The sequence below is a fragment of the Dermacentor variabilis genome, chromosome 1 (assembly GCF_050947875.1).
Source record: "Dermacentor variabilis isolate Ectoservices chromosome 1, ASM5094787v1, whole genome shotgun sequence".
NCBI lineage: Eukaryota > Metazoa > Arthropoda > Arachnida > Ixodida > Ixodidae > Dermacentor > Dermacentor variabilis.
This window is the reverse complement of record NC_134568.1, coordinates 44,649,674-44,671,115: the sequence shown is the minus strand read 5'-3', so window position 1 is coordinate 44,671,115 and position 21,442 is coordinate 44,649,674. Positions and strand designations below refer to the sequence as shown.

At 45.3% G+C, this 21,442-nt stretch overlaps 1 protein-coding gene across 1 annotated transcript in view; it reads right to left on the bottom strand.

Moving 5' to 3' along the window:
• LOC142576785 (nose resistant to fluoxetine protein 6-like) overlaps positions 1-21,442 on the bottom strand; it is a 132,982-nt gene that overhangs the window by 28,528 nt on the left and 83,012 nt on the right. The window contains exons 8-10 of the mRNA XM_075687049.1: positions 20,189-20,275; positions 19,948-20,125; positions 15,322-15,404 (exon numbers count right to left, since the gene is read on the bottom strand). Coding sequence (XP_075543164.1) covers positions 15,322-15,404; positions 19,948-20,125; positions 20,189-20,275 — 348 coding nt within the window. The remainder of the gene's footprint in view (positions 1-15,321; positions 15,405-19,947; positions 20,126-20,188; positions 20,276-21,442) is intronic.

Below are 21,442 nucleotides of genomic sequence, written 5' to 3'. Positions count from 1 at the left end.
TGCTTTTTGTGAAAATTTAATACACAAGAAAGTGCCTGCAAATATGACTATATTTTGCTGTTGTGTAGGACATAACTCAAGAAGCAGCTAAACAGAAGCTAATGGAATATATGAAATCTGCATGAAGCACTCTACAATTGGGTCTCTTTTCAAACCTCTAGTACAAATAATAAAAATATTTCGAGTAATATTCAATCAGAAAAACGTTCCCGTTGCTACAGTGACCTACAACATAGCGATGCAAAGCTTAAGGCAAGTCCTCTTGTCGAAGTGATTCTGGGCTGTCTTCCCAAGGGCTTCTGTTAAAGACGGTGAATTTTCCTGCATTTACCAGAAGTGCAATACTAAAATGTTTGTGAATGTGCGATTGGTATTGGCACACTAACAGAAAAAAAGACAGCTCTGTGAAATGTAGACTTGAGACGTGACCTTGTTGGACATTTATATTTTGACTCCATGTATTTATGTTGTGTTTTGTACTGAGTGTTTCAGCGGTGACTGCCACTAATTATTGAACATAGCTGCTTCATGAAAGTGCGACAATTTTCACTACCAGAAATTTATAGCAGTGGCAGGCATTAAAATTACAGTACTCCATAACGTCTACTTTGTAAGAACTCGGACTAGCACCAGTTCTGAGATACATATACCCAAAAAGTAATGATCAAATAGATTTCTCTTCCACACAGAATTGTCACACAAGGCTTACAGAAGGCTTTTTGGCAAAGTAATATCTGAAAGAGCAAAGCATGTTCCACCAAGTATGGTGACAAATATTTCAGAGCTGCCAGTCTGAGGACTCCTACAAGCTAACAATACCTTCAGCACTGACTAGCTTCAATAATGGGATGTCAGCGTTTTGCTGAAGTTAATGAAACTTCAAATATTGTGATCTTGTTTAAGAAGACATTTGAAATTAACGTGCAGTTCTAATCCCTGTCGCTTTTGTAAATATTTGCCAATTATTTTTTCAGGCTACAATTTTTGATAATAATGGTATTCATTGCAGAAAGAGCTATTACATGGCATTTAATAAAAAAGGTACTGGTCGTTGTAGATTTTCGGTCTTCAGCATTTGTTCTGTTCCACAGCTGTTTCTTGAAATCTGAAATGATGTACCCATCTCTTTGTTAGCGATAAACAGGGAAATCTGTCAGTATGTTTTGTCTAAAATGGAGCTGATCAACCCAATAGTTAGGCTATTCGCTAATTATAAATTACAACGATAATAGTACAGGTCCATAAAAACAGACTGATGCTGAATAACAGCTGTGCCCAGCTACATCCACGCAGCTGTGCCACACAATGTGCATGTGTTCAGAAGAGCCAAATTCCCCAGAGAGAAAGCAGCAGTAACTCATTTTTCGTCATCTTGTACAAGCAGATTATGCGCTAGATGTAATTTATGCTCAGTAAATACATAAGTCAGTCATGTGAGGTGTCTCACTTTAGGTTGCAAGTTGGAACTTCTTGCAATCTTGCTTGTTTCTATTTTGTTTCCTTTGTGAGCATGAGTGACTTAGTTGCCTTGGCACATATTGTCAAAAGTGTTTCTTCATCAATGGGAATTACAAAATTTCAATTACACATAATATTCCCAGTTACTGATATGGTAGACTTCGAGCTTAATTCTCTTATTTTTCATATGTTTATCTACCACATAGTTTTATCATTCATTGAAACATATCCATGCAATGCACAGTGGCAACCCAAATTATAAATATGTGTTGCTTTCTACCTTGCTCTATAACATTATGAAGATACAAAGCAAAACTAAGTTTGCAATTGTCCCCCATAACCAGAGTTTCGCTTAGAATTTGAAAAACAATATTGACATCCTGCTATGGTGTGAGAGTTGCTTTGGGCACCAAGTGAACTGCGTAGCACCTGTGCTAGAGTGCACAACAAAGCAGAAAATCGCACCAGATTGGAATGGCAGTGGTAAGTTAAGAACAGATGTTTTATTTCACGCACCATTAATGTGGCTTATCATCTGCTCCTGTTTTGTTTTGTGGGAACGCATACATTGAGAAGACAATTTTTTGCACCAATCTTACCTTAGCGGGACACCAGAGAAAGGTAGAAATCAAGAACAGGTATTCACACTTTGTTGCCCACAGTGTATTATCTGGATGTGTTTCACTCTACAAAAGACTACTGTGGTAGATAATCATAAAGACAAAAGAATTAAAAGAGGTATGTGTCAGTCATCCTTCCATGACTTCCAGTGTTTATAGAAACACTTCTTTCTGTATATGTGCCAAGCCGTAGGGAGGCTTTATGTTACTCAGTCATGCTTTCCAAGTTAAAAATCTGAATAAGGACAATCACAAGAACATTGTATGAGTGATTTGTAAATGTGGCACCTAATGTAACTTATTTACGTGTGTGCTGTGGGTAGATTACAGCCAGTGCATAATCTGCTCTTACAGGATAGCTTGTGATGAGTAAAAGCCTTCCTCACATCTTCCTCTTTCTTTTGGACATTGGTGCACCATGTGTATTGCTACAGCTGCATGCATGCAGCTGGGTATAGTTTATGTGTTCTGCTTCCTCCCTTGTCCTCATTGTTCATGTGCAATCTTTGCCGTAACAAAATACAGCTACCTGTGCTACATATTTTGTCAGCGTGTTTGCAATATGGCAGGTTTTGTATTAGTGGGTATTGCAATCTGTGAAATTGTCTGTGTCAGCTATTATACTTCGTCTTGCAAAAGTATGTTTGTCAACATAAATAAACAATTAGTATAAATTTTGCTGTATTTATTTTTGTAATATCTGTTAAGCTTTTATACACTGTTGCACGTTGTATGACAGAATAAAATTGATGCACAACTTTTTAATGTGGTATTTTTCAGATCAATTTTCAACTGCCACTAACACGCACAAGTTGTGGGGGAAAAGTGCCAACAAGAGTACCATAAGGTAAGACAGCTGTTCTTACTGTTAGATTGGATTATCAATTGCCGACCAGTTGTTTTCAGCAAGCATAGTGTAACGCATAGATTATGTAATCTAAGTTGGAATATTGTTTATTGCACTTGATTATCTGGGTCTCCTTTGTACATAAGTGCGGCCTTTTTTATTTGTTATGTGTAGCTTACTTGCTTAATATGTTAAATCGTAAGTTCTAAATAAAAACACGTCTCGAAGAACAGTGAAATAGGTTTGACTTATAAATGTTTTGACATTAGAGACTTGTGCAGTGCTTAATTGAACTTCTACATGAGTTACCTAATATTTTGGGGTCTCATTATGGTTCTGAGTTGCATTGCAGTGTCATGCATATGCACCTGCAGGCTACATATTGGATGTTTATTTAAGGCTGTTTTGCTTGGTTGGCTATTGATTCCAGTTTAATAGTAATGAGAACTGTCTTGCTTTCATGGTGATTCTGTGCTGACTAATACATTTGAATTTTCCAGAAGACAACAAAGGGTGATGAAATGTTAACTTATTGTTGCTAACCTGCCACGTCCTTTTTGGCAAGTTTGCTATGGGTTCTTATACGTTGTCTTTTCACAGTAGTCATCTTGAGAACTAGCCGTAGTCGTGTGTACTTACAGCAAAAGTTGGTGACACATTTTGAAAAGCGGCTCGACAGTGCCATCCGAGAGTCAAACGACTTACATGGATTAGTTATTTTACTCTATTTGCAAGAGTCCTGCACCACACACTAAGGGTAACTTGACACACACTGCTGGAGTCGTCAGACTCATCACGACTAGTTGCCCGAATCCTTGAGCAGTGGTCATGTGACCCTTTATCTTGACTCGTCTGACTCATGCTGAATAGTTAACGGGACTCCCTCAGCAGTAGTCGTGTAACCCTTTTGAGAAGGTTAGGAGACTACTACAAGAGAGTGTGCATGACTATTGTGTGCGGAGTCACGTAACCACCTTGTATCGAGCACAGATAGTCTCGGGACTCTCTGCCGAAAGAGAGTTCGGGTGTCTCCCACAAAGTGTGTCGTATACGTGGCGAGTCCAGACTCTCCGAAAAGAGTAAGCGGTACTCTTTTTTTTCTTAGTGTGTAGATAAAGAAATTGTCTGCGAAGAGAGCGAAAAAAACAAGTTCAATTATATCTGAAAAGGTTAGTCTAGCAGTAGGCCTGGCACGCTACTACGGGAACAATTACGAGGCATGAAAGAAAAGGCGTAACATAGAAACAAAAACGAAGCACACGCACTAACATATACACTAACACAAATGCACTATCATAACAGTTACGTGCAGATCTAAGGATGAGGCAAAATGTTGCAAAATTTAGGGGGGCGGGGGTCGGGGGCTTGCTGATTCCTGAAGATTTCGCGGTGCTCGACAACAGAGATGCATCATAGGAAAGGACGACATCGGAAGAACCAAATCAAGGGAACTCCAGCTACTGCCGTGCATTCGGGGCACGTTAATGATCCCCTGAAGGTCTAAATTATTCCGGCCTCCCCCAATACGGCGCGCCTTATAATAAGATGGTGATTTTGCCGTGTAAGACCCCTTAATTGGCCCCCGCCCTCCCGCAGTCTACTACGGTTTCAACAGCTGATAAAAAAATAACAACGAACAATACGGCATCAATAAGAACTGGGAGATATATCACACCGACGAAACCATCCGCCCCACGCAGAAAATAAGAACACGTGGAAATTCACACAAACGTACGAGTCGAAACCCCTTGGGCGGACATTCGCCAAATTTTTTGGCTGTGCCCTGGCACTAATGATATCCGGCGCAACATGTTCAGGGAGGCCAAACTCAAGCCGAATACGGCACATGACTTTGCCCGTTGGATAACGGACAACAAGCGCGCTAGTTCACTACTGCTGTACTGCACCAAATTGGGCTGCATGCATTTGTTTGCCTTCATTATTTAATGTTACGTACGCCTTGTGCCATGTCCCCGAATAAAAGAAACGGAAGGAAAAACACTTGGGAAAATTTATTTTGTCCACGAACATTTAAAGATTAATAAAGGGAAAAGCAGACATCCACCAAATCGTACCAATGGCTGCAAAGGAAACCCATGCGGGTTCCTAAAAAAAACAAAAAAAAACAACAAAGAAGCCTCGCAGTTGAAGGAAAAATTTGTCCTCGTCCGGGAATTTTTCTTCAACTGCGACGTTTTTCTTTCGAGGAAACCGTATAGGTTTCATTAGAAGGAACTGCTGCGATTGGGTAGATGACTCAATTTCCTTTTTTAATTACTTCTTTTCACCTTCCGGGTTTACGCAGAACTGTTATGTCAAACATTTAGAGAGCACTAAACCAGTTGAAAGTGCTAGGGAGAAGGTCTACACAAGGATTAGGTCAAACACAAGAATTGTGTCAGGAATAACTTCAAGCAGTCTGGCCCTCGATATGATTGAAGAAGTCAATTAGTAAATTTCATAAATTAGTTGAATATGTGTTTTGACTTTTTCTGCAAGTAATGTCCGCTTTTCTGAATAATCCAGCTAATGAACTGGAATTATGTAATCTGGAAAATTTTCAAAAAATGGTCCCCTCGCATATTCTTGTAGAACCTGAAACCTACTAAAGTTAACAGCTTTCAAACTAATATGACTTAAACGAACTTCCTGGGGGCCTAACAGGGCCTGAGGGCCTGCTGAGAGAGCGTGAACGCGGGCGCCTGTGAACCAATATTTGAGAGGCAAATATTCTCAGGAAAATCTGGGATGAGGATGTGCGCTTGTTACTGAAATGATTTCACATGTACCCGCCCTGGTTGCTTAGAGGCTATGGTGTTGCGCTGCTGCGCATGAGGTCGCGGCATCGAATCCCGGACTTGGCTGCCGCATTTCGGTGGGGGCTAAATGCAGAAATACCAGTGTACCGTGCTTTGGGTGCTCGTTAAAGAACCCAAAGCCGCCGAAATTAATCTGGAGTCTCCTTACTATGGCGTGCCTCATAATCAAATCGTCGTTGTGACCGGTAAAACCAGATAATTTGATGTTAATCTAACATGTAAAAGGAAGAGGGACGCGGGAGCATCAGTGACCCTTCTGTTTATCTGTGCGCGAAGAAGAGGTGGTTCCTCTAGGCGCGTATCACCAAACATAACCCAACTTTTCTTTCTGCCTCTTTTGATCGAAAATACTATGCATGCTCATACCAATCACACATATTTTATAACTACGTTACGATATGAACAGTCGAAGGTTGTCAGTCGGCGTTGTCCTCTGTCCGTTTTCTCTCTCCCTCTCTGCTCGCGCGTCTTTGCGTGCACGCGCGCGTTGGCGCTTGCCATGTCAGCCTCAAATTATGGCTATGAAACAATTGGGCAAGTAATCACCAATTATCTTTTGCATAAATAATTTTGTTAATGGCCTGATTTAGTTCTTTCGCCACTCATAATAGCATCGGTCGTGATAGACGAACTCAGCGTTGATGGTAAGTCGCAGGTGGTACACTTACGCGAAGGAACTTTCTTGTGAATGCCGGCGCTGGGAAGGAATTTGGTTAGTAGGATCGTAGAAATTGTTTGTCATTCACCGGCCGCAACTCTCTAGCAATGTCTTTTAAAGCGAAGCGTTTTTCACAGCGAAGTTGTTAGCATCTCGTTGCTCGTCATTTCTCGTGTCGATGTCGGAGGGCAAAAATGGGCGCTGATCTCGGAGGTAGTCCATTACAGGGCCGACTCGCGGTGTAGGTAAAACAGGGGCGCTATAACGTAAAACTATTCCAAACTTTTCTATTTCATTTCTGCTATCAGGCCTCCGCGATTGGTCAAAAACTTTTTTGGACCACCCCCACTTCACCTGTCTGTCACGTGACGTCACGAAAACCCCAATACCTCCCCATCTGATATGATGTGTACACACTGATTATGCATGATTTGACCGACAAAAGATAAACGCTTATTTCTACTTCGACGTGTTTTTGCCATTAGCCCTTCGGCTATTGGTCAAAAGTTTTCGGGCGGCACCCATTTCACCTGCCTGTCATGCGACGTCAAAAAACTTAGAAAACTCACCACGTCAAAGTAACTTATCCGCATTAAAGATGCATAAATATGCCGAAAAAAACTGAATTTCCTTCTGAATAGCCGCAGGCTGCCCCGTTCCGAAAGGAATAAAAGATGGCTGCCGCCGATAACTCAGGCGCTGGCTACTCGCACCTGCCGGAGAGCATGGGTTTATTTGAGTATAATAAGACTTCTTGCGTTGCCGCGTAATGTTTTCGAGCAATTTCTGCACGTTTACGACCTCATTCGGCCAACTCTTCTTTGCGAAGGATCCGTTTTAGCATCATTCTTAAGCTTCCGTTGCATGCCGCCGCGATTTTCGACCAGCCACCGCAAGCTATAAGTAAGGGAATGCGGACCAGTTGCAGACGCCAGCATCACCCTCTTCATCCGGTTATCTATTTTCAGTGCAGTGGCTCTGCCCCGTCGAATCCCTCTCCATTTGAGCGTTCTCCTCGCCTCTTGTCAGCCAATTAGATACTACAAGCCGCTCAGTGTAGGCAACGTCATTCGTTTTTCAAGCAAACAAAATTGACCTCCTATGAACGAGGAGAATGAGTGAGTGAGGGAAAAACTTTATTAGCTCTAGATTCGCTGGTCTTCTGCGGTCTTCAAATAGCTTCGTCCATCTTCTAGCACAACGGTCCGTTGCCCTTAGTCCAGGGCTCCGCTGGATGCTGCTGCCAGTTGTGCTCGCCGAATCAGACCTTCTTGGTCGACCTGGCGATCGCTGGAGAGCACTCCCTCCCATTGCTCCGCACTCGGGTTTGGTATAACGGGTACCACGTCTATCTTCTGGCATGCCCACGTTATGTGATACAGCATGGGTGTTTCGTGGCACCAGGGGCATTTGTCATTGTATTGTGTGGGATAAATTTTGCTGAGTGCGTTTAGGTTCGGGTACGAGCCCGTTTGTAGCTGCCTCCACGCGACAGAGTCCTCTCTGCTAAGGGATTTGTGCGGTGGTGGATCCCGCTTTCTGCAGCCCTTGTAGTAATTTAGTATCGCCGAATAGTCTTGGGGTACAGGTTCAGTCCCCTCGATGTCGCCTACGTTGGATGCTCGGTAATAAGTGTACCCTCGAGCTATCCTGTCCGCCCCTTGGTTCCCTGCCACTCCCGTGTGTCCCGGCGTCCATACTATCGTATGCCTAATTCGTTCTTTTGTTTGTCGTTGTGTTATGTGGTCTCCGGCGCGGAGTATGCGGAGCGCTCCGTGCCCTATTCTGCCGCGTAGGTAGTTGCGGCACGCTGTTTGTGAGTCTGTAAGGATTGTTAGAGACCGTTTAGACCGATATCCCTCTGTTGCCGCTAGAGCGACGGCCGCTTCTTCAGCCTCGAATATCGTACAGCCTTGTAGTGATGCGCTGGTGATCTCGCGTAGGTTCTAATCAATCACCGTTGCTACCGCGTTGCTGTTGCTCTGCCCCGCTGCTCTGGCGTATGTGGCTGCGTCCACATATACCGTCGTTTCTTGGGGTGCTAGTGTCTTTTGTAGGTATTCAGCCCTCGCTCCTCTGCGTGCTCTGTGTAGGTTGGGATCCATGTTCCGGAGTATGGGTGCTACCTTTAGTGTGTTGCGATACTCGTCCGGAATTGTCTCGGTCCTCTGTATCTCTTGAAGTTGATCGGCGCAGCCTAGTTTCTTCAGGAGCTCCCTGCCAGATGGGGTCTGCTGTAGTCTGCGCTGTTGGGAGACTAGTTGCACCTCTTTCAATTTTTCGAAGGTGTTGTGTAGTCCTAAGGCTAGGAGCTACTCGGTTTAGGTGTTGTGGGGAAGGTGGAGTGCGGTTTTGTAGGCTTTGCGTAGAATCACGTGCGTCTGTTGTATCTCACTCTTGATGGGATTGTAGTATGGGAGGCTGTATGCCACTCGGCTGACGACCAGGCTTCTGACCAGCTTGAGTGTGTCCTTCTCTCGCATGCCGTGGCGTCTGTGTGAGGTGCGCCTGATCATGCGGGCTACTTGTAGGAGAGCGTTTGATTGGCCTGTTCAGACAACCTTGAGGCTAACCGCCTGTTGCTTGCGTCGGTGGTTACGCAAATTTGACGTCAGGAGATTGGAATAAAAACATATTGGGCCGGTATTTTGTAGCGATGCCTATTCCGATTCTATGTTTTTTCAGCCTTTTCGTGCTTGGCCAGTGGTCAGAGCGACGGTCTACCCACATTATCAACAGGATCAGGCGGCCGTGTGTGGTGGATGATAAGAATAGCATAGAATAAGGCATAAGGCATAGCTACAAAATAGCGGCCTTGGAATAGTTTTACGTTATAGGGCCCCAGGCTTCAAGCACTCAGGAAAGTGAGGAAAAAGTATGTACATTCTTTGGGATCACGCATACAACATGTGGAACAGCATTTGTTTAAATAAAGAAAGAGCACAAAAGAAGCATCCGAATCACATAATTGCTTATAAGGCGCTCCCGATAACAATGCGTAGCACGTAGTGCTTCCCGCATACGTTTTGCGGTAAAGATTAGTGTTGCGCGAGCTGCCGCGGAGACGGCAGCTTGTGATGTGAGGAGTCACGTCACTAGCCTTTCGCATGTAAAAGAACCAGCCTAGCAAATTATTTCGTTGTTGTTGCAGCACCGCTATGAGTAGGCAATGCATAGTTAGGACAACCGAGAAGCAGCGCGAATACGAGGAGCGGCAAGGGAAAAAGGAACGGCAATACGACCAACCGCGGCGTGCTGTCAAAATTACCATTACTCACATTACTGCCGTTACTCTAGATTACCGTTACTAGCATTACTCTAAAACAATAAAACATTGCAGACCTCCGCCAGTAGTTGCAATGGTGGTTTCCAACAGCGTTGCTTGACATTCACTTTCGCAGGGCCGGGATCGCGAGTCAATTTTTTTTTTGCTTATCTTTTCGGCTTTGGCGTGGCTGCTGGATCGGTCAGCATTTTCACGGATTTATCTTTCAATATATATATATATATATATATATATATATATATATATATATATATATATATATATGTAGCGTAGTTCGCCTTTCTTCTCGGGAGATCGACTCGTGTGCGTCTCACTTTGTGCACCCGCAGGATTTGGAGTTTACATTTCGGCATAGCTTGCGAGCGATTCAGTGCATAAACATAAAAATTGCGGGACAATGAAGTTGTCAACTTTGGGGTGTATGACCAAAAACATTGCGTGAGAATAAACATACAATATAGCATAAACAAAATTTTACTCGTCGCCGCTGGTTGCGAGCAATTTAATAAACCATTTTACTAAAGCTTCGCTTCATATAGATTTGAACATGTGCGTTGGGTCTGCATATACAAGTTGTCCCAACTGGCCAAAACAATCATGCACTAAGATTCAAAAATATGCAAATGCCTCGAGCGGTCAGTCACGCGGCAATTTTGCGTGCATTCGTGTGGCTTCTTTCACGCTAGGAAAAACATCTTTTATATAGCACGTATTGAACAACAGAAAGCTGTATCGCAAGTTTTTCATGTTGCTCTACAATTTTCTCATGGACACTTTTCATCTAATTATAATATTTAAGATGTTGAATAAATAATTAAGACTAATTATGCAAGTACTCGGAAAGCATAAACATAAACTGAGTATTCCAAGCGACGACAAGTAAAATTACCTTTATTCTGTCCAGCTATATGGCATTTGCACATTTACAAATTTTGGTTCATGATAGTTGCGACACCCAGTATGTATATATATAGCGACATATCGCCATCCATAACTATGAACTTATTCTAGAGCACAGGCGCTTAAATCCTAGCAATGAACCTTAGGTTAATCTTTGGTCGCCTAAGAAGGAATTACAAACACTGTGGAAGTACTTATAAAGCAGCGCTTCAAAGATGAAACATACAAAGGGACGAAAACAGCACCGACCATGCGCTTCGTCTCTACTGTTTTCGCCCCTTTGTATGTTTCAACTTTGCAGCGCTGCTTCATAAATATTAGCATGATATCTCAACTCGCCCCAACGTAAGCCTTAATCACGGTGGAATGTTTGAAAGTGCTACGCGTTCACCGCACACGTTAATTTTATTCTCGTAAACTTTTTTATTGCTTTTTTAGAGGGTAGTCTAGACATTATTTTTTTTTTTGCCAGGGCAAAAATTGCCCTTAGTTTTAGTGAAATTGAAGCAATATAATTGCATTTTTTGGTGTAGAGGGGCAGTGAGGATGTGAAATAGAATCGTTAAGTGCAATGTACGCTCGAGCGTTTATGACAAAGGTACATTAAGTACATCCCGACTATTAGTGTATATATGGCTTAATTCATGGGGAACAACCAAGGTGAGAGGAACTTCAAGGTTCACTCGCTGGCAGAATATTAAGAAATGAGAGAATGATGTAGAATATTGAGAGGTCTCTGTTTTTAGTAGCGATTTTTCCATCAACAATATTGAGAAATGAATGGACACTACTTGGGCGGGGGGGGGGGGGGAGTTTTCTTAGTGACCCAATACCCTTCTGATTCATACAGCCCTGTTAGATCTCAACGTAAGCCATACCCAGAAACTGCGGTATTCATATAGTGGGAAGTTCTATTGTATTTAAATGCGATTTGCATTCTTTGCAATTTACTTCGATGATAGGCACGCAGTATGGCACAACAGCACCCCTGCCGCTAGACAATGCATCCACAATTGAGCTGTCCAACGCAACTCGGAAGATTGGTTGCGCTGTTTGAGTGGCGTCGATGATTAATTGGAGGGATAGGCTTTTTCTTTTTCTTTTCCCTGTAGGTGGTCTTTCCTGCTGATCGGCCCTGAGTAGGTTCACTGGAACGGCCGAGAATTAACAAAGACAAACCATTCCGGCCAAAGCAAGCGCCCTCCGAATGCTTTTCAAAACGCCAGGCCAAAATCACTGAAGAAGACACATTCTGAAATCTGGCTACGTTAAACGAAAGAAAATAAGGAGGTTTCCGAACAACAAGAGACACATGTCCGAGAGAAAATTCGAGATACGGACCTTTCTTTAATTGTCAACATGTGACAGTGTTAATCAAATCAGAATTCCTTCGCAAGCGATTCTCGACTATAATGCGGGCAGGTTGGTAAAGATGAAGGTTGCCGAAGATTACTTAATTTTGCCCACAAAAGACATCACGAAAAGGCTGAGCGCTGCTAATCTGTGCGCTTGTGCGCGACTTCGCACAAGCGCACAGATTAGCACGGCAACTGGAACGACATCCGGCAACTGTAACTACTAACCGAAATAACCTTCGCTTAGTGCTACCTAAATGCCCTCAGCTAAACGAGTACCACATTTTTAAAGCCGAAAAACGTTTCTACACAATACTCAAGCTGACGCGAACGACATAAAAACAATGTTGAATCGAAATCCTTCACTGAGACTTGCAACTATCGCGTACAATGCATAAATCAAGTGACAATCGAAAGTAATCATTTAGGCGCTTCCTAGACTGCATATACGTGAATACAACAAACAAGCGGAAACAGTGACGCTTTCTCTACTCGAGCGTTCAGCAATCAGTTTTCAATAGAAAAAGAACAACAAACTAAAAGTTGCTTCTCTCTGGCGAACAGAAAAGACAAATAGCTTAAACCAATATGCTCTTCTTGATATCTAAACGCTTTCGTACGCTCAACACGCGAATCAACTTTATCGCAAAGAAGACTAAAAAATGGATACTAAATGACAAATAACAGAATCTGTTCTCAAATTACCCTGTTTTCAGTCTCTTGATGTTCGCAATCACACCTTTTGAGACGCTCTCGAGTGGGTCATCCTTTCTCGGGTCTGCGTGTTGTCCAGTCGCAACATCAGAACAAAGCTGATCTACCTGAAGTACCCATAGCACCCGTGACTTTCGACCCGCTGCCTCCACACACCCTGGGAGTGGCACATTCAGGAACCCGCGTGCACACTGTCTCTTTCTTCGCTAAGCAGTCACCTTTCTTTCGCCCAGGAAGGCATCTGCCTTTGTTGAAGGTTTTTGAGCACACCCGGCGCTTCGATATATGTTCCTCCATTTACAATGCCTTGACACGGCTAATAACAAGCGGAATTTGCGGCGTCTGGATTTCTGTGAAATCCTTTCTGTCCCGACGCGTGTAAGGCCTATTCTAGATTTCAACAATTGCCTAAGCTACGGATTTACCCTACTCCGATTTTTCCTAACATCTTGGCGGTTGGCGCGCTTGACCCAGTTCGTATCACCGCCGGAGTCCAACTTCCTCGGATTACGCCTTCGTCGTTTGCCCTCGGCGCGGCTCGCAAATTTTGCGGTCCCGGCACTCGTGCTCGCAGGTAGGCTGCCTTCTCGTCGCAACGATACCGCTCCGGGCGGCTCAGCCGAGCTAAGCGCGTGGTCATCGCTAGATGTATTTCCTTCTTACAGAGCATGACTGCATCTGACGCCATCTGCGCTAGCTGGCTCGCCTTGAGACCTTTCCTCAACCTGCCGGAGTTTATCGCTGCCATCGAAATCGAAAGTGCCACAGTCGGCCACTGTTTCCAAAATGGCCTCCCTAGACGGCGAAAGAACACTGTGTTGTCGTCTGTCACACTGCGTATGCACCAATGGCACCACAGCATTTCGTACGCATCCTAAGCTAGTAGTCATCTCAATAGGTGGTCTGCCCTCCACAAGCGCGGGATTGTCGCTGTCATCTTGGCCTTCGCAGTCGGCCTGATTTGAGGCATGAAAATGCCTCAATAAAGCCTTATTTGCCTCACAGTCGTCTCTATTCTCCTCATCAAGCAGGCGTTTCAAAACACTCGCTGCTTTTGAGGGGAGCAACGTGGCCAACTTCTTGGGCCAGAAGTCCCGGCTGACACTATGCCGACTGACACTTCTTCACACAGTAGTTCAAAATCAGAGATAAATCTAACAATTTTTTCGCCTTTCCAGAAGATGCGAAGATAGCCTCGGGCTCGCTGCCATTGAAGCACTTTAATTTCCCGGTCCAGCTCCTTTATCCTAAGAGCGCGCATTCGCGCTGCCTCTCGCTCGCTCGTGCCTCTCACGTCTCTCAAGTTCCTCCAGCTTTCCCTCAGCAATCGTTTCCCAATCCTCGTCAGCTTCTTCGACTCCCACGTGCTCTGCCTGCATCACGTCGAGAATTGCTTTCCTTGTTTTGGCGGAGGCGGCAGAGATGCCGAACGTCTCGCAAATTTGAATGAGTTCGTGAACTTGGAATTTTTCCATCGCGATGTCGTTTCTCGTGTTGCTTGCCATCTAAATTTACCCTTACTTTAAACTACAATTGACTGTTTAAAGAAGGTGATTTTATAAATCATAGTCCACCAAAAAGCAAAAGACTCTCCTAACGTCTACATGTGCTAGAGTGGTCTGGCGACATGAAAAGCAAACATCAGGCACCCCCCCAGCCAAAGTGGTTGACGCTGTTCGGTCTCGTAGCGGCCATCGAGCGGTGTAGCGGGCGTCTTCGGGCCTGTTCTCTCGCAGCTTCCAATCCGCTGTTGAGATACTCGTTCATCAATCCCATAGCTGCCATCCATTATCGTGACTTCGGGGTCGAGGACTAGAGACAGACTTTTGGAGCAGATGAAGAGGTAACGAAAAGCTTTACACTCTTTGCAAAAGTGTTGCAGGTTATAGTATAGAAGTAGCAGCCAGGGAGTGCAGCAGACCGACGGGGTGGCTGGTCGCAACTCTCTCTCCTAAGAATGGACAGGTTTTGCCTTAAATTCTTTAGGCGACCCATCGTCGGCAGAAACAAGGCGGGGCGGGTGCTGACGTCACCCGCGTCGCATTTCGCTTTCGTCGCGGCAGCAATCTTGGTGCAGCGCGCCACCGGATTCCTGAGCTCGACCCACGGAAAGGGGTCAGCAGTTTCATGGAACTTTGAAGTGTCGTACACATAGTTGGGCGTGTTGACCCGACATGACGGTGTCAAGGTTGTCAGCGGGTTTTTGAAGCTCAGCACAATGGCAACAACGTTATAAAAACGAGGGGGGGGGGCGTTGCCCCGATAGTAGGCACGTAGTGTGGCACAACAGTATGTACCACCCTTAATGACAAAGTCGAATCCACGTCATAAATATTCAGACAATCATGTCAAAATCAGACAGGTGCCAAGCGCGGGCTTAGAGTCGGCGCTGCTAGATGACGCGGCATGTCCAGAGGGATGAGGAGCCCAGTTACATACACGCCTCGTGTATGACGCGTTTCAGTGGTGGAAATGCGGCCATGACGCTTCAGTGCCAATCGCATTATATCGTCGATATTCAGCGGAAATTGGGTTTTGCCGAAATTTTCACCCGGGTAAATAAAACGACTTCGCGAAGGCCGGCTTGACTGTAAACTCTTTTCTATCAACGTGCCGCTCCTTCAAATAATTAATAAGAAAAGTTTATTATTACCACGTACTCACCTTTTAAACACCAGAAGGATGATTAGGCTGACAAGGAAGAATTGGAAATCCAGAGACAGGTACCAAAAGTGAGGTATAATCGGCTGAAAAAAAAAAGCAGATATGCGGCTTACCAATAGCGGTATTCTGGACTACACAATGTTGCAAACATTATGAGCTTAATTAAGCTCAGTAGGCGTGTCAGTCCATTCTGACGTAGAACTGCTCGCAAAAGTATGAGCGCCACCGTTCATATCGTAACAATGGGGAAGAGAGGCTCTAACGTGAAGTAAGATAAACAGCAGCGCCGACTCGCCTGATAAACCATTCCAACTTGTGTCCCAGCGAGCCACTTGTTTTGTGACGCAAATCAAAGAGGCGCGAAAACACAGAGCTGTGACACCTGCTGCAGCCTGAGCCCAACATGGCGTGTAGCGAGCCATATAGGGCGTTTTCTGTTCGTTGATGACAAATTAGTTTGTGTAGCGATATGAGCGCATTTCGGCTGTTGCCCGCGCGGCGCTGTGTGTGTGCGCGCGCTATAGCGATCACCGGTTGCAGCCTGTCGAAGTTTCCGGGATATTTTATTGCTTCTAGATGCATAAATATTTGCTACTGCACGCGCAAGCGTCATGGCTGTCAAACAATCAGATCTTCTACGTTAGTGTGCTTCTACTGAAGTTAAATTAGTTAACAAAAACTGAAGCGAAAAGCTTTTCACTGCTACACGCTTGTGTGCATTCAGTAAATCACTGAAATAAAATTTTATGTGCACATTTTCTTACGTGAGAGCGCCTTCTTATCTTGTCTGCATTCATGTTTTGACCTGTGTCATAGCATGCTTTAGCGGCATGGTATACATTATGTGAGTCCTGCGAGCAGGCTGGCATCCGGAGCCACAATTACCCTTCTCGGTTGTGTCCGGCAAACACTACACCACTTTATTCAGAGGCTGGTAACAGCAGTGCCTTCAATTTAGTAAGGGAACACCGCAAACCATCAGGAACATCAGTGCACGTTTGTTTTGCCCTTGAACACTGCTTAAGCCAACTCTAATTCTACTCAAGCGGCGGTCGCTAATGTAGTAGCAGACTGGTACCTGCGGGGGCACAAAACATTTATTAGTGTTTTCTACTTAGATTGGCTAATTGCACGCAAGCACCACCACAAGCCAATGTGCCGCTACTGCTCAGCTTCAACAGCGCACTGCTATTGTATTTATCTGTGCTAGTAAAACAATGATGGCTAACGTCTTTGATACAATTATTTTTCGCACTTAGAAATCGACAGCTCATAACTTTATTCGTTGCAGTCGCAGTCGAAAGACGCGCTGCACTTATGTACCACTTCAAGCGGCAACAACACTAAAAGCGTGCCATCCGGCCACTTATTATTTTGGTAGCGCCAAGGCCGCTTCAATAGTTGGTTCCTTGACTTGAGCGCCCCACGGCGCGGATATTTGGCCCCAACAGCTAGGGAAGGAACAAAGGGACAAGAGTACCTTTGAAGGCACGGAGAAGAAAGCAGGTAAACGAAGGCAGAGAGCACAGTGGAATACTGGGCGCCTGCTATCGCTGGGCGCCAAATGCAGTGCAAGGTAGGCGAGTCGGCACTGCTATATATTTTAATTCCTGGGCTCACAGCCGTAGCTCGAGCGCATAAGCGCTTTTATCTGACTAGTTTGCTCAATAGAACCGCGATGGCGCTTTCGGCGCGCCCAGTCATTGCTTGCCTCGAGATTCGCCGCAGTGCCTCAGCGACTGTTCCATTCATGGTCGAGCGGCAGCGTTCCGCAGGGGCGGAACGCAAAAACACTGCTATATATATATATATATATATATATATATATATATATATATATATATATATTCGGTAATTTGATTAATGTGATTCCCTGTAGAACCACGTGTAGTTCGTAGCAGCTATACACAGTTTGCCTGTGCGCGCATGCGCGAACATGCATGTCATCGCTGCAGCTGGGCGGCGCCTGGAAAAGCCTTCTTTCGGCTTCCTTTTACGACGAAGCTGCGTATGGCAAGCTGATTCGCCGGTCCCTCCACCTGTCTGTCGACTGTACACCGAAAACTCCTCTAGCGCAACCCCGTGCGCATGCCCGAAAAATAAAAAGCGAAACAAAGGCGCGTGATTTGCTGCGCCAGTAGCGACATCGTTGCGCTCTGTCGCAGCCGAGCACGCGCGCATACGTACTCCTGAGGAGCACCGCTTTCGTTCAGCAACTCCGGGAGCAGAAACGGGAAGGATCTCGTCTACGCCGGGCCGATGCTGCAGCCCGGGCATAAGAACAGGCTCAACGGAGGAGGTTTCTTAACGCGTGTTATGCGTTTGTCCCCTAGGCATGCCGGCATTGCGGAGTGCAGTCCAGTTTGTTTACGCTCCGCTGCCGGCGGCCCGCGCGGTGATGGAGTGGGCACGGAGCCCTATTTGGTGATCGCTGTGTATTAAAGGGCAAGGTTCTGACTGATGTTGTATAAGTCGCGGGTCGCTTTTTTAGTCGCGACGATAGATTGCATTATTTACAAGCACTGCTCCAGGAGGGCACATGTAACCGGCAAACGGAGACCTCAGGAGGGCACCTGAGGTTATAACAAAGCAGGTGGTGCAGGATCTCCGGGGCACCCAAGCGGTAGCGGGGGGATCAAAGCTGGAAACAGGGTGGCCCGTTGGTTGGGGCCGCGGAGGCCGAAGCGTGCCAGGGGGTCTTCGCATAAAAAATTGGCTGTCCGCAGTAGCGGACTGACGATCATATACGCCATTGGCACGCGTAGGCCTCTGCGAGCCCCACTCCCCGGACCAGTCCGGGTTCTAGCTTTGATGTCCCCGTTGCCGCTTTGGTGTCCTGGAGGCACCACCTATAATGCGAAATAATGACACCTTGTTTTCATCAGTAAAAAACACGTTTGAATAAATATAATTGCGTCCAGCTCGCGATGCTAAGTTAAGCACTACAGCGCCGCACGACTTCTGCCGGCATGCCTATACATACAACACGCCCGAAGAAACTGCTGCGTAGTTCCTAGGCAGAGTCATATATTCAAGCAGCAAAAGCCCCACATTTCCTCTCGCGCACCCACTCTTACTCGGGCATGCGCGCAAACGCCCGTCGTCTCCGCAAGTGCCACGCCCCGCTGTACGTACTAGCAATTGGAAATACGCGCCCGGGCTGCAGCATGGGCACGGCGTAAACTAACTCCTTCCCGGTTCTGCTCGCAGCATTGCTGATCGAAGGCTGCCTGCTCCTCAGGAGTACGTATGACTTGTGGCCTATCCATTTCGGAGCTAGAGAGAAGCTGCTTCGCGTGCGCTCGGCTGCTACGGAGAGCAACTACGTCACTACTGGCGTAGCCAATCGCCAGCCTTTCTTTCTTTTTTTTTCGCGCATGAGCATCAGATTGCGCCGAAGGAGTTTTCGGCGAACACGTGACAGAGGGACGGTCGAATTAGCTAGACATATACAGCGCAATCGAGGACGGAAGATTACTAGGAGGGGTGATGAAATTAGGAAATTTGCAGGCGCAAGTTGGAGTCGGCTAGCGCAAGACAGGTATAACTAGAAATAGCAGGGAGAGGCCTTGATCCTGCAGATGACATAAAGATAGGCTGATGATTATATGATGATTACGATGATTATGATGGGGTGGGGCGAGGGAGGCGCAGAAAAAAAACAAGGACATAACGTGGGAGAGACAAAAGAAACAGTGCACATATTCGAAATGACTGCCGTTCACAGCATATGATAACCCTCAACACTGGTCAGTGATAGAGTCATTCGATCAGGTTTGTGGACCGTAAGAATAGAAACAATAGATTCGTAGCCTTCTGTTGTGGCTTGTGAGGTCGGTATTCTAATATTATATATTCTAGCAGTGGTCTGTCGTTAATATGAACTAGCCTAGCCGTGAGCGTTTGTCTCTGTACACTATGAGCATCAGTATTTGATATTACTCTCTAGGGAACGCGAAATTATGCAACGGGGAGCATGTGTGTTCACACCTCCTCACTTCATCCATCAAGTTGAACCCACCTACCTTACCCCTCTACAGTACATATCATCTTCATCCTTTCTTGACTTCAAAACTAAAAACTAGAGAAAAATTAACCGACGATTACGATACTCCCTAATGCGAAATTTGAGCGAAGCTCCATACGTGATTTAATTTCGCGATATAGTGGCTGGCGCGGACAATCTATCGTGGGGCATGTTCCAAGCGGAGCGAAGTGTGGCGCGTCTGCTTCGCTTATCGGGGGGATTGTGAGAGGTAGCGCGTGGGTGACGCGTGAGTAGCTCTCTAGAATATACATGCCTGCTGCTTTGAATAACTCTTAGCTGGCCACATGCTTTTCCGCGCAGCATTCATTAGCCTTTCCACATTGAATGCTATAAAGATTCTACCATGTGTACTAAGAACAGACTATACGCCAGTTGAAGAAATATTCGACAGACAGGCGGACGATGATAACATAAACGAAGATGCACAACAAACATATAGCCGCCCTATGTCATGTTTATCCTTCCTGCTGCAGTTCTGAAGTTGTTTTAGAGAAAGTGATATAAACCAGGTCGAGTTGTGCAACGAATCGAATTGTGAATGACCGCCGAAATGCCAATCGGTGGACTAGTAGGCTCACCATTCTTCCGCTGCCGTCGTATTCGTGGTTGTAGTTGTCCACTTGCAGAAGAAGCGTCTTCCAGTGTTCGTTTACCTCGCGGAAAAACTTGCCAAAGTAACGCTTGGCGCCGGGCCCAGACGTCAGTGCCGGAAGCATGTACATGCACATGATGACGAAGAACGGGGGCACCATAGTCCTGAAGACAGCGTTTGTACGGAGCTTTAGTGACCTGGAGATATTCCTTGACGTAATTACTCACCTTATGTATCTTCGCACAACGGCAATGACGAAGAGGATCGGTCCACTGCGCTTCTGCTTCTCGACGACGTACGCCAAAAGGAATCCGCTGAAAGAGATGAATATTACATGACATGTGTATTTCTGATTTGTTATTTTTGCAAACTTGCACCACACCCTTAGTAATGTCTTCGTAACACGAACATCCGAGGCCTACTGAATATGTTTGTATCACAAAATTCTCACGATTCTAGAATTAAGTTCATGCTACGCGCAAATCTACATTTTTACTTATTTGCATTGTTTGTTATTTAGTTTATATTTAAAGAATTTGGTGAGTGCTTTTTACGCTGAATCAGTGGTCTGAGTCCACGAACTCTACACGTACACAATCCACACCTCTTGCGGCTGTGAGAATCATACGAGTGTGAAACTTTTACGTGAGGTTGTAACTTATGGGAATACTCATTCGCACACGCCGTGAAGGATGACATTCTTCGAAAAGTAGCATTTACATGCCTAGCCGCGCATTAGGCTTGTAATTTTCTAATTGCTACAATGAAAGCAATTCTGATTAAAGAATGGTATTGTAGTTTGTGATAAAACCGGCCAAAACGCAGAAGCCTTTTTCAATAATAGAGGCAGAATTTTTAGGCACTAAAGTTTGGGTTTTGGGCACCCATTTATGACGCCCATGCCCTCGTATTCATAAATGTGACTTAACTTGAAGCATATGCTTGACTTGGTGAGATCCAGCAGAAGGTAACGCCTAACGTGAACGGGCCCATGGAAGGGCAATGAGTATATTTGGGACGTTAACGTTAGGCGTTACTCAGAGACGGATTTGACCGAGTCAAGCATGGGTTTCGCATTTAGGCGCTTTTTTGAACGCTGTGGTTGGTTTCATTTTATGCATGATAGGGGCCAAAATATTAGCTATAAGCTGCTCGCAAGTCACGATCCGCCATATGTACTGAATGTGTGTAGCCCATTTTGACGGTAAGAAAACTGACGTAGCGTTTACTTGTGAGGTCTGAAGAGCAGCAACCATATTGTGCAAGGCATTGCTTCGCAGGGTTTGCTGAGATAACTAGAAACCACTTTCTGTCATTCCGAATGCGGCAGCCAACATGCTTCATATACCGGCTGTTTCAGCGAACACTTTCATAATTTCTTAAAAATTTCCTGTGACAGCCAACACAATACTAGTCCGTGAGCTGGTCTACTCGAAGAGGCGGATATTACTTTCACAAAAACTCGAAATGCATACTCTACT